Source organism: Zingiber officinale, chromosome 5A (genome assembly GCF_018446385.1).
Source record: "Zingiber officinale cultivar Zhangliang chromosome 5A, Zo_v1.1, whole genome shotgun sequence".
Lineage (NCBI taxonomy): Eukaryota > Viridiplantae > Streptophyta > Magnoliopsida > Zingiberales > Zingiberaceae > Zingiber > Zingiber officinale.
In genome coordinates this window covers 93,927,491-93,940,255 of record NC_055994.1, presented here as the reverse complement: position 1 = coordinate 93,940,255, position 12,765 = coordinate 93,927,491, and the positions used below count along the sequence as shown (strand labels likewise).

Below are 12,765 nucleotides of genomic sequence, written 5' to 3'. Positions count from 1 at the left end.
CTAAATACAGTTCATGCTGTATTTTATAATACAATCATGCACATACATATAAATGCCCTTGACATGTCCAAGGGTCCAATCACACACATAAAACTATAAGCCATAATAATTGGATCCTGCATCCACAAAGTTAGCACATCCTACTATTATCCTGCCTAAATTATGTATGACATGTGCATAATTAAACTAATACCAAATACACAGAGGCAAAACCCTAGCTCTGATACCAATTGTTGGTTGCTACTCGGAAAGCCTAGAGGTTCCATGCAAAAATTTTGTACAAAGGTCTGAACCTTTTCCTAGCTACCATGTGTTCTTTTAAATTAAATTTTGGATCGCCTGCGGAACTTAACACGTTTGATCCAAAACTTAATCTATTTGTTCTTTTAGGTTTTGACTTGGATCTCCTGCGGAACTTAACACGTTCGACCCAAGTCACCTTAAGTTATTAATTCCATTAAATATTAATTTCCATAATTGGTTCCCAGTACTGACGTGGCGAGGCACATGGCCTTCTTGGATATGGGAGCAACCACCACCGACTAGACAAAACCTTTTATGGAAAGCTAATATTTAATTTCCTAAAATAACTTTAGGTTAACCGAAAAGAACAATCAAATCACAAGGAAAAGAAAAACAAAAGAACACTATATCGAAAACAAATTCGAAACTCTAGAATCGTATGCCTCTTGTATTTAGTATTATTTCCAAAAATAACTAGTATGATGCGGAAAGGAAAAATTACTAGTTATACCTTCTAAAAAGACCTCTTGATCTTCTACCGTATTCCTCTTCTAACCTCGGACGTTGTGTGAGCAATGATCTTCCGAGATGAGAACCACCAAGCACCTTCTTCTTCCTTGCAAGTTTCGGCCACCACAATTCTCCAAGAGAAGTAGAGGTCCGGCCACCACCACCAAGCTCCAAGGGATGCAAGAAACAAAACCACCTTTCTCTCCTTCTTCTCCTAGCTAGAACCGGCCACCATCAAGAGCTCCAAGAGAGGTTGCCGCCGGCCATAAGAAGAAGAGAAGAGGAAGAAGCTAGGGTCGGCCACCAAGGAGGAAAAGAGAGGAGAAGAATAATAGAGTTGATCACCCGTGAAGGCATCTCTACCCCCTCTTTTATAATCCTTGGTCTTGACAAATAAGGAAATTTTAATAAAAAATTCCTTAATTCTTTTGTCATAAAAAAGAAAAATTATTTTAATTAAAAAACAATTTTCTTCTTTTAATAATAATGGCCGGCCACTTCTAATTCCCCAAAACAAGGAAAATTTAATTCACACAAGAATTAAAACTTCCTAATTTGTTTCTAGAAATTTATAAAAATTTCTCCAATAATTTTTATCCCTTCATGATTGGTTAATAAAAAGGAAATTTTATAAATTAAAATTCTTCTTTTAAACATGTGGATAATTTCCAAAAGGAAAGTTATCTCTAAAAATTAAAATCTCTTTTCAATCTACAAATAAGGAAAGATATCAAATCTTTTCTTAATCTTTTGTAGAAACTAATAAAAGAGAATATTTAATTTTTAAACTTCTCTTTTAAATTATTATCATGGTTAAAAGGAAAGTTTTTCTTAAAAATAAAATCTCCTTTCAATCTACAAATAAGGAAAGATTTTAAATCTTTTCTTAATCTTTTGTAGAAAGCTTTAAAAGGAAAGATTTAATTTTTTAAACTCTCTTTTAAAACTATGATATCCATATAAGAAATAATTTTTAAAAAAAATCCTTTTTAATATGATGTGGCCGGCCACCTAAGCTTGGGCTCCAAGCTATTGGTCGGCCACCTTAAGGCCAACCTTTAGGCTTGGCCGGCCCTAAGCTTGAGCTTCAAGCTTAGCTTGGCCGACCCCTATTGGTTGGGTAAGAAGGTGGGTATGTGGTGGGTATAAATCTCTATATACAAGAGGCTACGATAGGGACCGAGAGGAGGAATTGGTTTTGGTCTCCCGATGAAATTAAGCTTCCCGTGTTCGCCCCAAACACACAACTTAATTCCATCAATAATAATTCATTCCACTAAAGAACTATTATTGAACTACCGCACCAATCCCAAATTACATTTTGGGCTCCTACTTATTATGAGTGTGTTAGTCTCCCTGTGTTTAAGATGTCAAATGTCCATTAATTAAGCGAGTTACTGACAACTCATTTAATTAATATCTTAGTCCAAGAGTAGTACCACTCAACCTTATCGTCATGTCGGACTAAGTCCACCTGCAGGGTTTAACATGACAATCCTTATGAGCTCCTCTTGAGGACATTCTCAACCTAGATCACTAGGACACAGTTTCCTTCTATAATCAACAATACACACTATAAGTGATATCATTTCCCAACTTATCGGGCTTATTGATTCATCAAACTAAATCTCACCCATTGATAAATTAAAGAAATAAATATCAAATGTATGTGCTTGTTATTATATTAGGATTAAGAGCACACACTTCCATAATAACTGAGGTCTTTGTTTCTTTATAAAGTCAGTATAAAAGAAACGACCTCTAATGGTCCTACTCAATACACTCTAAGTGTACTAGTGTAATTATATAGTTAAGATAAACTAATACCTAATTACACTATGACCTTCCAATGGTTTGTTCCTTTCCATTATGGTCGTGAGTTACTGTTTATAATTTATAAGGTACTGATAACATGATCCTCTGTGTGTGACACCACACACCATGTTATCTACAATATAAATTAATTGAACAACTACATTTATCACAAATGTAGACATTTGACCAATGTGATTCTTATTTCTAGATAAATGTTTATACCAAAAGCTAGGCTTTTAGTATACATTCTAACAGGTGTGAGAGGAGAAGAGGCTCGGCACGAGGAGGTTAGGGCACGGGCACGAGTTCGACAGGGGAGAAAAGAAAAAGAAAATAAAAAGAAAAAGAAAAACCAACTTTTCCTCGTTTAAATGGGGTAGTCTAAACATGTTTTCCCAGAGCCCAATATTTGATCCCCTTAAACTCGTCATACGAGCTCTGAAAAATTCTCAGAAAATTTCTAAAAATTCTGAAAAATTCCCTTATGGTTATTCGCCCTTTTTTGGTATTTTACATTCAGTGCTACGTTTTGAGATGTCTTTTCTTCTTTATTTTTTAAGCCTACATATCTCAATTCATGAACTTCAAAAGTAGAAAACAGATTTTCTAATGTACTCACCTCGAGGTCCTTAGAGATGTAAAAGGAGTCAATTATGGATATCCACTTGGATGTTCTCAGAAATGTATTTAAAGCGTACCTTAATGAATCTTGATTTGTTACAATTTCTCTGAGATTTGTGAGTCCGGTGATCAGCTCCTTGATCCTTGAGTGTAGATGTGTGACTGTTTCACCTTCTTCCATTTTGAGGTTGCTAAGTTGGTTCCGGAGCAAATCTCACCTTGTAAGTTTGGCCTCTGAGGTCCTTTCATGTAACTTTAGGAATTTCTCCCAAAGCTCTTTGACTGACTCGTAGGCTCCAATCCAGTTAACTTCTTATAATGGTAGAATGCTTAGCAAATGGAATTCTACTTTATCGTTTGCCACAAAGTCAGCTTGCTCCTTTTTTGTCCACAAGTATTATTCTTTATCGGCTCCTTACTGATCTTTAGGTGTTACAAAATCATATTTCATTATTAATAATAAATTGAAATCTATTTTAAAAAATACCTCTATTTTCTTTTTCCATGCCGCAAGCTCCCCCTTGAACTTAGACGGACAAATGTTTGGTCAGGCCAATTCTTGTGTGCTTCAGTCGACGATTATTTCTTCTAAAGTATCATTACTCTGATAGCAATTGTTGGTCCTGCGCAGCTTTCAAGTTAATCCATTGCTGACGTGGTGGACTCGGGACGCCTGGATGGTGATCTGGGCATCTCTAGTAAGGCAAATTCTATCTCCACGCAATGGCTTGGCAACGACTGGAAGATAGAATTTTTAGATACCCGAGCGCTTGGATCGTTACTGACGTGGACCCGAAACATGATCCACTATGACAAGGCGCTTGTTGGCACCCAGATGGTCTGGGTGCCTGGACGATCCATCTGGGTGCCTGGATGATCCGGATGCCCAGACAGTCCGGGTGCCATGACGATCCGAGTGGCCAGACCAGTCATCTAGTTGTTGATTGTCCAGCACCTTCTCTAGTCACTAGCTTCTTCTCCTGTTGCTTGGGTGATGCTCAGACTTTCCAGAGTTGAGCTTATACCTATCTAACTCCAGTCTTTTCCTTGAGTAGTCATTCGCTTCAGCTTCTCGTCTCTCGGAAGCACTGCATGTGTCCTTCTCACTCTATCGATGTATTATTCTATAGCTTCTCTCTCTATCAGTGTACGCGTCCTTACAGGACTATCGATAGGAAAAGGAAATCGAGTGTAGTTATCTATCACTGTCTTGTGTTATCAGTAGCGATGGTATAAAATAGATATGCATAGTGTGGTGGAAAGGAATTATTTTTCGCCCAATTTGGACGAAAGCAAAAGTAATAAAAAAATTATTCATACAAGATTTATAAATCTATCAATTCATTGGGTAAACAACAGAAACGAAAAGAATTTTTTATTTTTTTTGCGAAGTACATAAGAGAAAGAAATATAATCCCTCTTATTCGTAACCAGAGAAATGAAAATTTTTCGATAGTTTTTATTTCCTTCCGCGTAAGTAAACAAAGCGTTAGAGACTCTGGCCTTGCAATCCTGGAATTAATCTGTAAATGCAGTAGCGTTGGTAGCTACTACTGTCGGCGACAGCCACGTGTTCGGCGACTGGGAGGTCCGCGTGCGGACTCCGTCGGCAGCGGCAGCGAAAGCAACGGGCACGTGCGGCGGCCGCCGCATGCTGCTTCCTTCCGCCGACAACGATCTGACGATGCCGGTAACTTCACCGCGCCAGACCCCGATCCGCCGATCGCCAGGTTGGTGCGTTTAACTTTTTGGTCAAACAAAAAAAGTATGATTAATATTAATTAATCTCATTATTGCATGCATGTCAGGTGCCGGCGTCCCCGGAGAGGCCACGAGCGGAAACGTGACAGAACCTCCACCTCACGTGAGCCCGCCGTTGGATAAACCCCACGTACGGTACAACTAAGGAACAGCCGTGAGTGCGACTTGTCGATGCTGATATTGTATTTATGTTAATCATAAATTATATTATTTATTTATAATTTAATTAAACTCACTTTATGTAATTTCCTCTCCTCTCCTTTGCGATCGCAGGCGGCAAGGTTCTTCTTCCCGCAACTCACATGGCGATTACCAAATTATTACCGGTGACAGCGAGAAAGAGAGAGAGAGCGAGAGGAGGAGTGGGCGACGACAGCAACAACACGCCTCCGCTTTAAAGAGCGAGGAAGGCCGAGCGGAGGCGGTGGTGGCGGAGATGAGCGAAGAGGATACAGGCAGTCCATCAGACACGCTGCCCTTTTGATGCCCACAATCCAATCCAATCCAATCCAATCCAATCCAATCCAGTTCTATTAATTACTCCCTCCCACTCCGTCGCCAATTCCGAGTCGAAATTGTGTTTGTTGTGTGCTCGAATAATGGCGACGGAGTGGGAGGTGTCAATGGCGGCTTCTTGTTCCACCGCCTCTGTTGTTGCCTCTCTTATTCCGCCGCCGAACCAAAATGGCTCTTTTATGGTCGCCGCCTCCGACGCCGACCAATTTGCGTCCTTCTGCGGCCAGGATTTCTTCTCCGCTTCTGTTAGCTGTAACAGCAGTTTTTACTCTGCGCCTGAGAAGTCTGCCGTCGCCGGAAGCAGCTTGTTGTCTTCTGTCTTTGAGGGGGAGCAGAGCTCGTTCGATCTTTCTATTCCGGTGAGAAAGGAAACGAAGGTTGAGTGTTTGTGATTTTGGTAGAGGAATTGGTGGTTAACGGAGGTGTTTTTGTGATCTGGTACAGCAATGCGAGGACGAGGCGGAGCTCGAGTGGCTGTCTCGGTTCATGGAGGAATCTTCTTTCTCCGACGTCGAACCGCCGCCGCCGCCGCCGCCGCCATCCTGTGTGGGGAAGAAGCCAGAAGTCGGGAAAAGCGCCCGGAGCAAGCGTCCCCGCTGGCCCTCCCTGGCGATGAATTCGCTATCGTCGTCCTCGTCCTCCGGCGAATTTTCTTCGGACGGCGCCGGGCGGCCGAAGAAGGCCAGCGTGGCGTCCCCGCGGAGCTGCACGCACTGCGAATCCGATAGCACGCCACAGTGGCGGACGGGGCCGCTGGGGCCGAAGACGCTGTGCAACGCGTGCGGGGTGAGATACAAATCCGGGCGGCTTGTGCCGGAGTACCGGCCGGCGGCGAGCCCCACCTTCGTCCTCACGCAGCACTCTAACTCCCACCGCAAGGTCATGGAGCTACGGCGCCAGAAGGAGCTCCTCCGCCCGTAGAGCAACCCAGACCCTTCCTCCGCCGCACGGACAGAAATCCTGTTCGACGACAGTGCCGCCGACCGCTTGCCGATGCCGAACTTTCGGCGGTATTTAAACCCGGTCTCGTCAATTAATTAAGAAAACGGTTTACGAAATAAAATCTTAATCTTCTCAATTAATTTGCCATTATAACAAAAAGTTTCCTATAAATTGGACTTCCAATTCGATCGATAAGTGTTGTTCACCTATCAAACCGTGATGATCATGACAATTTGAATTAGAATCAATAAACATGGTCGTCGTGGATTTTAGTTTTGGAAGATATGTGACAAATTTATTATAATGTAATTACTTTTTACTATAATAAATATTAAGATGTATCCTGCGACCTCTTCCTATCCTTTAATCACTTTGTGGTCGACTATGAATTGATTTCGTAATTTATTTTCCTTCATATAATCTAAGCGTAATTATTTTTTTCTACAATAAACATAATTAAGATACTCATTTTTTTATTACAATAAACATAATTAAGATACAAAATGTGATGTATGAATTTTGGTCGCTGTGTTATGATTTATCTGTCTATATTACTTCATAGGGTCGATGATATTGAGTTATTTGGAATAAATGATATTGCTTCATATTGAGTTGATTTTTATATCTATATCTTATAATAGGATGCCATGGGATCAGTAATATTAGACTATTTAAGATAAGTAATATTATTTTTTTATTTCATTAATCAGATTAAGATATCTATAGTTAGTATTTAACTGAGTGATATTGTTTCAATAGGTCCAAATTATCTCGTTAGATATATAATCTTTCGTATGCAAAAGATCATTTTATTAGGATAAGTAGGTGACGATTTTAAAATTTTGTTTTCTCCAATAATATTGCTGAGCAATAGTAAAGTGTTTTCACAATTAATTAAATATCTACGGATCAATTTTAAATTACGGTTCAGAACTAATTTCCTTAGGTGGAAAGAAAATGTTGGAATGTTAACCGCGGAGAGGTGAGTACTTTAGGATTTATTTGATTATTTGATCATTGAAAATTTTGGTGGCATCCAATCGGTAACAAAATTAGGGATATATTTAATTAAGTTATCATGTATAATCATATAATTAAAATTATGAGAATTAAAATATAATTTAATATTATTTGATTCAATATAGATAATGTAATGAAAATTTATTTATTTAAAAATTTTAATATATAATCTAATTTAATATTTTATTATATTATAAAATTAATTATACTTATTATTTTTTATCTTTTTCTACTTTATTATTTAATTTATTTTAACTTTACTCTTCTCTCCATTTTTTGCATTTTGTTTTTTTAAGTTTAGGTTTTTTTTAAGTTTACGTTTTTTTTTGTTTTTGTTTTTTTTTTTTTTGAAGTTTACGTGTGTTTTTTTTTGAAGTTTACGTTTTTTTAAATTTTTTTATTTTTATGGTTAAGGTTTTTTTATATAATTTACGTTTTTTTTTTACCTTAAGTATTTCTTAGTTAACGGTTTTTTTAAGTTTAAATGAAATTTCCGTTAAAAGTTTTAAGGGTATTTTTGGTTAAAAAATTCGGTTAATCCTGAAATCAAGAAAATTTTCATTTTTCTAAGGTGTTCTGATTCCGGATTGCAGCTCCTTTTGCTGATTATCAGACATGAATCAAATAAGATTTTCGTTAATAACCTTAGATGGATAACTAAGATTATCAAAAATAACCCCCAATCAAATACACCATAAGTATAAATATCTAATAGTATTTTATCTTTAAAGGATACTTATGTCTTTATTATTTTTATCATTTTTTAATAATAATAAAAGGGGAAAATATATTGAATTGACTATTATATTTTTCGATAAAAATCCTTAAAAAATTTATACATATACCAGTATAAACAACATAAAAGTAGCAACTCTCACTCTGAAATGGGTAACTAAGGAACATAAAAGTAGCAACTCTCACTTTGAAATGGGTAATTAAGCATAAACTCATTCTATCACTCTCACCAAATCAAAAATTAATGAATCAAAATTAAAAGAAGATGAAATAAAGTTCATCATTAAAAAAAATTTCTCATCATCAAAAGTAGCATACAATTAAGTAAGAATATTTTGGTTCATTAATTTAGAATTCTGACTCTTTTTTGATTTTGTGAGATTGATGAAATGATTTTTTGGCTAATTATCCTTTTTTTAAACTGCAGCTTTTCTGTTGTTTGTACATGTACATGTATGAATTTTCTGAGAGTTTTCATGAAAAGATATAATGTCCAATTCAATATGTTTTTCTCTCTTAAGATTATTATCGAAAAATGATTAAAAAGATAAAGGCACAATTATCTTTTATTCATTGTCTATCACATTTGATGATAAAAAAAAATTAATGATTAACTTTATTCCATCTTCATTTAATTTTAGTTTATCAATTTAGAATTTATCTCTTTTTCACTTTGGTAAGGGTGAAATAAATTTTTGACTGATTATCTCTTGTAAAGTAATTGTTTTTTTTTACTATTTATGTTGATATATGTATAAATTTTATGAGATTTTTTACTAAAGATATAATGGTCAATTTAATATGATTTTTTACTAAAGCTACTTAGATAATCAAAATCAAAAGAAGATGAAATAAAGTTCATTATTAAAAAAAATTTTCTCATCATCAAATGTATACAATTAAGTAGGAGTATTTTGGTTCATTAATTTAGAATTCTAATTTTTTTTGATTTTGTGAGATTGATGGAATATTGATTTTTTGGCTAATTATCCTTTTTTGAGCTGCAACTTTTCTGTTGTTTGTATAGGTACATATGTGAATTTTGTGAGTTTTATCGAAAGATATAATCGTTAATTCAATGTATTTTTCTCTCTTAAGATTATTATCGAAAAATGATTAAAAAGATAAAAGCACAATTATCTTTATATTGATTGTCTATCACATTTGATGATATAAAAAAAAAGATTTTTAATGATGAATTTTATTTCATCTTCATTTAATTTTAATTTTAATTTATCAATTAAGAATTTTTTTTAGTTTTTATTTTTTTACTTTGGTGATGGTAAAATAAAATTTTGACTTTATCTCTTGATTATTTTTCTATTGTTTATATTGATATATATATATATATATATATATATATATATATATATATATATATGAATTTTATGAGATTTTTTACTAAAGATATTGATCCGGTGTTGAGAAGAGGGGGCCCCGCTTTAAGGAGGGTCCTTGGTAAGGTCAATCCAAAGGTAAGTCGATCGGGTAACGGCCTGGTTGACCCGACCGGCTGGTCCGAGCAGAACTAAAGATAACCCGGCCAGGGGCTTGGGTTTCCGACGCAAGGAATCGAGTGGCCGAGCGGAAGAACCGCCCGGCCGAGGTAGGGAAGGGAGGCAGAGGCCGAGCGATTAGACCGCCTGGCCGTTCCACAGGGAAACAGGGGAAAAGGTGTTCAAGCACTAGAGGTTTTCTAAGCCAGGCCGGCACATATGTCCGGTCGGGAGAAGAGCTTCAGCCGGGCGGGTGAGCTCTCGGCTCGGGAGGAAGAAGCCCACATGCTCCATGGCTAGGTATTATTTATATTCATGAGGAGAAAGGTTTAACCGTCCCATCAAGGGAATGGTCTAAACTGTAGGAGTATGGCCTCAGACATGCTCCCCTGATAGGACCATACCGCGGCCTCAGACATGCTCCCCTGACAAGACCATACCGCGGTATGGCCCAGGGCATGTGGACTTCCCGATGTAGGTGCTTGGTGTTCCCTGGGTGCTCTATATAAGACCTCTCATTTCTTCATCGGAGGTACGCCAGTCTTCATCCTGCAGCCACCTTCTTCGTCTGTCCCCTTGCTTGACTTGAGCGTCGGAGGGTCATCGCCGGGGATCTCCCCGGCTCGACTTCTGTGCAGGTTCGCCGGAGATTCGTGCGACCAGGAGGAGACCTACGTCATCGACTAGGAGAGCGCCACGTGCCCAGCGTCCTTTGGTTCGGCGATTCGGACAGGATCAATTTGGCGCTGTCTGTGGGAACGCTCCAGCATCCGATCGGAAACAATGGACGAGGATGGACGACAACACATAGTGACGCTCTCTCAAGAGGAGTTGGACGCTCTGATTGAGGCAAGGGCAACAAAGATAGTGGAACAACAACGACAGAAGGAGCAAGTCGAGCGAGCGCCGCAACAAGCAACATTAACCTCGGCCGGTCGGCCTATACCGGCGGACCGACTGGAGCCTATCTCTACTGGAGGCTTTCCTAGAGCCTTATTCCGGATGCCTCTAAAAAAAAAAAAAAAACGCTCGCCCATATCGAACGGGGATCTTCTTCCGACAAAGCTCCCATTCAGGATAACAGGAAGGGAAAGGTGCGCTAATGTAATTTACTTGTGTAGTTGTGCAATTGAAATATAGGAGTAAGAATTAGGAAATCGGCAAGGCCGCAAGCATCGTTCGCCGAACGGGGATTATAGTTCGAAACGAAAGCCCCGTGCCGTTCGGCCGGAGGTAAATTATCCGAGCCAAGCGCTCGAAGAGCGAAGGCCCCCGAGCCGATCGGCCGGGAGGTTTATATCCGAGCTGGGAGCTCGAGAGCGAAGGCCCCCGAGCCGATCGGCCGGGAGGTTTATATCCGAGCTGGGAGCTCGGAGAGTGAAGGCCCCCGAGCCGATCGGCCGGGAGGTTTATATCCGAGCTGGGAGCTCGAGAGCGAAGGCCCCCGAGCCGATCGGCCGGGAGGTTTATATCCGAGCTGGGAGCTCGAGAGCGAAGGCCCCCGAGCCGATCGGCCGGGAGGTTTATATCCGAGCTGGGAGCTCGAAGAGCGAAGGCCCCCGAGCCGATCGGCCGGGAGGTTTATATCCGAGCTGGGAGCTCGAAGAGCGAAGGCCCCCGAGCCGATCGGCCGGGAGGTTTATATCCGAGCTGGGAGCTCGAGAGCGAAGGCCCCCGAGCCGATCGGCCGGGAGGGTTATATAATTTAAACTCGTAAGCGAATGACCCGTGCTGTTCGACCAGGCATAAATATTGTTCGAGCGCGGGATAGGATACGAAGGCCCCGAGCCGTTCGGCCGGAAGTACGTTATCCGAGCTGGGTGAAAGGTGCGCTAAATGTAAATTTACATACATTTCGGTCGCCTATGTACTTGCGATGCAGGAAGCAAAAAGATGAAAACACATTGAGCATTCTCCGCCGAACGGCTTACTGCGTGAAGACCCCTTGCCGTTCGGCCGGGACATATAAATTATCCGAGCCAAGCGCTCGAATAACGAAGGCTCCCGGGTCGATCGGCCGGGAGGAGTATACATTTAGATTCGTAAGCGAATGACCCGTGCTGTTCGGCCGGGCATAAATATTGTTCGAGCGCGGGATATGATACGAAGGCCAAGGTCGCTCGGCCTGGTAAGGAGTTAGCCTTAAAAGGCCGACGAGCCCCGTCGTTAAAGATCGAGAGTCGCGCCGACCGGCTATAAATATCCGCGCCGTCGAGCTCCGACGTTAAATATCAAGAGACGAGCCGGCGTCTATAAACGTCTGAGCGGAAGACCGTCGAGCTCCGACGTTAAAGATCTAGAGCCGCGCCGACCGGCTATAAATATCCGTGCCGTCGAGCTCCGACGTTAAATATCATGAGACGAGCCGGCGTCTATAAACGTCCGAGCGGAAGGCCGACGAGCCCCGTCGTTAAAGATCGAGAGCCGCGCCGACCGGCTATAAATATCCGCGCCGTCGAGCTCCGACGTTAAATATCAAGAGACGAGCCGGCGTCTATAAACGTCCGAGCGGAAGACCGACGAGCTCCGTCGTTAAAGATCTAGAGCCACGCCGACCGGCTATAAATATCCGTGCCGTCGAGCTCCGACGTTAAATATCAAGAGACGAGCCGACGTCTATAAACGTCCGAGTGGAAGGCCGACGAGCCCCGTCGTTAAAGATCGAGAGCCGCGCCGTCGAGCTCCGACGTTAAATATCAAGAGACGAGCCGGCGTCTATAAACGTCCGAGCGGAAGACCGACGAGCTCCGTCGTTAAAGATCTAGAGCCGCGCCGACCGGCCATAAATATCCGTACCGTCGAGCTCCGACGTTAAATATCAAGAGATGAGCCGGCGTCTATAAACGTCCGAGCGGAAGGCCGACGAGCCCCGTCGTTAAAGATCGAGAGCCGTGCCGACCGGCTATAAATACCCGCGCCGTCGAGCCCCGACGTTAAAGATGTAGAGCCACGCCGACCGGCTATAAATATCCGTGCCGTCGAGCTCCGACGTTAAATATCGAGAGACGAGCCGGCGTCTATAAACGTCCGAGCGGAAGACCATCGAGCCCCGACGTTAAAGATCTAGAGCCGCGCCGACCGGCTATAAATATCCGCGCCGTCGAGC

At 40.9% G+C, this 12,765-nt stretch overlaps 1 protein-coding gene across 1 annotated transcript; it reads left to right on the top strand.

Annotated features, from left to right (window-relative positions):
- Positions 1 to 5,205: 5,205 nt before the first annotated feature.
- Positions 5,206 to 6,693, top strand: LOC121983031 (GATA transcription factor 4-like). Its single transcript, XM_042536018.1, has 2 exons — positions 5,206 to 5,825; positions 5,911 to 6,693. Exons 1-2 carry the CDS (start codon positions 5,550 to 5,552, stop codon positions 6,385 to 6,387), a joined length of 753 nt encoding a protein of 250 aa, XP_042391952.1. The 5' UTR covers positions 5,206 to 5,549; the 3' UTR covers positions 6,388 to 6,693.
- The last annotated feature ends 6,072 nt before the right edge of the window (positions 6,694 to 12,765 follow it).

Coding starts and splice junctions, on each gene's coding strand:
- LOC121983031 (XM_042536018.1), top strand. CDS start 5,550: ATGGCGACGGAGTGGGAGGTGTCAATGGCGGCTTCTTGTTCCACCGCC. Junction 5,826..5,910: donor CGTTCGATCTTTCTATTCCG/GTGAGAAAGGAA, acceptor GATCTGGTACAG/CAATGCGAGGACGAGGCGGA.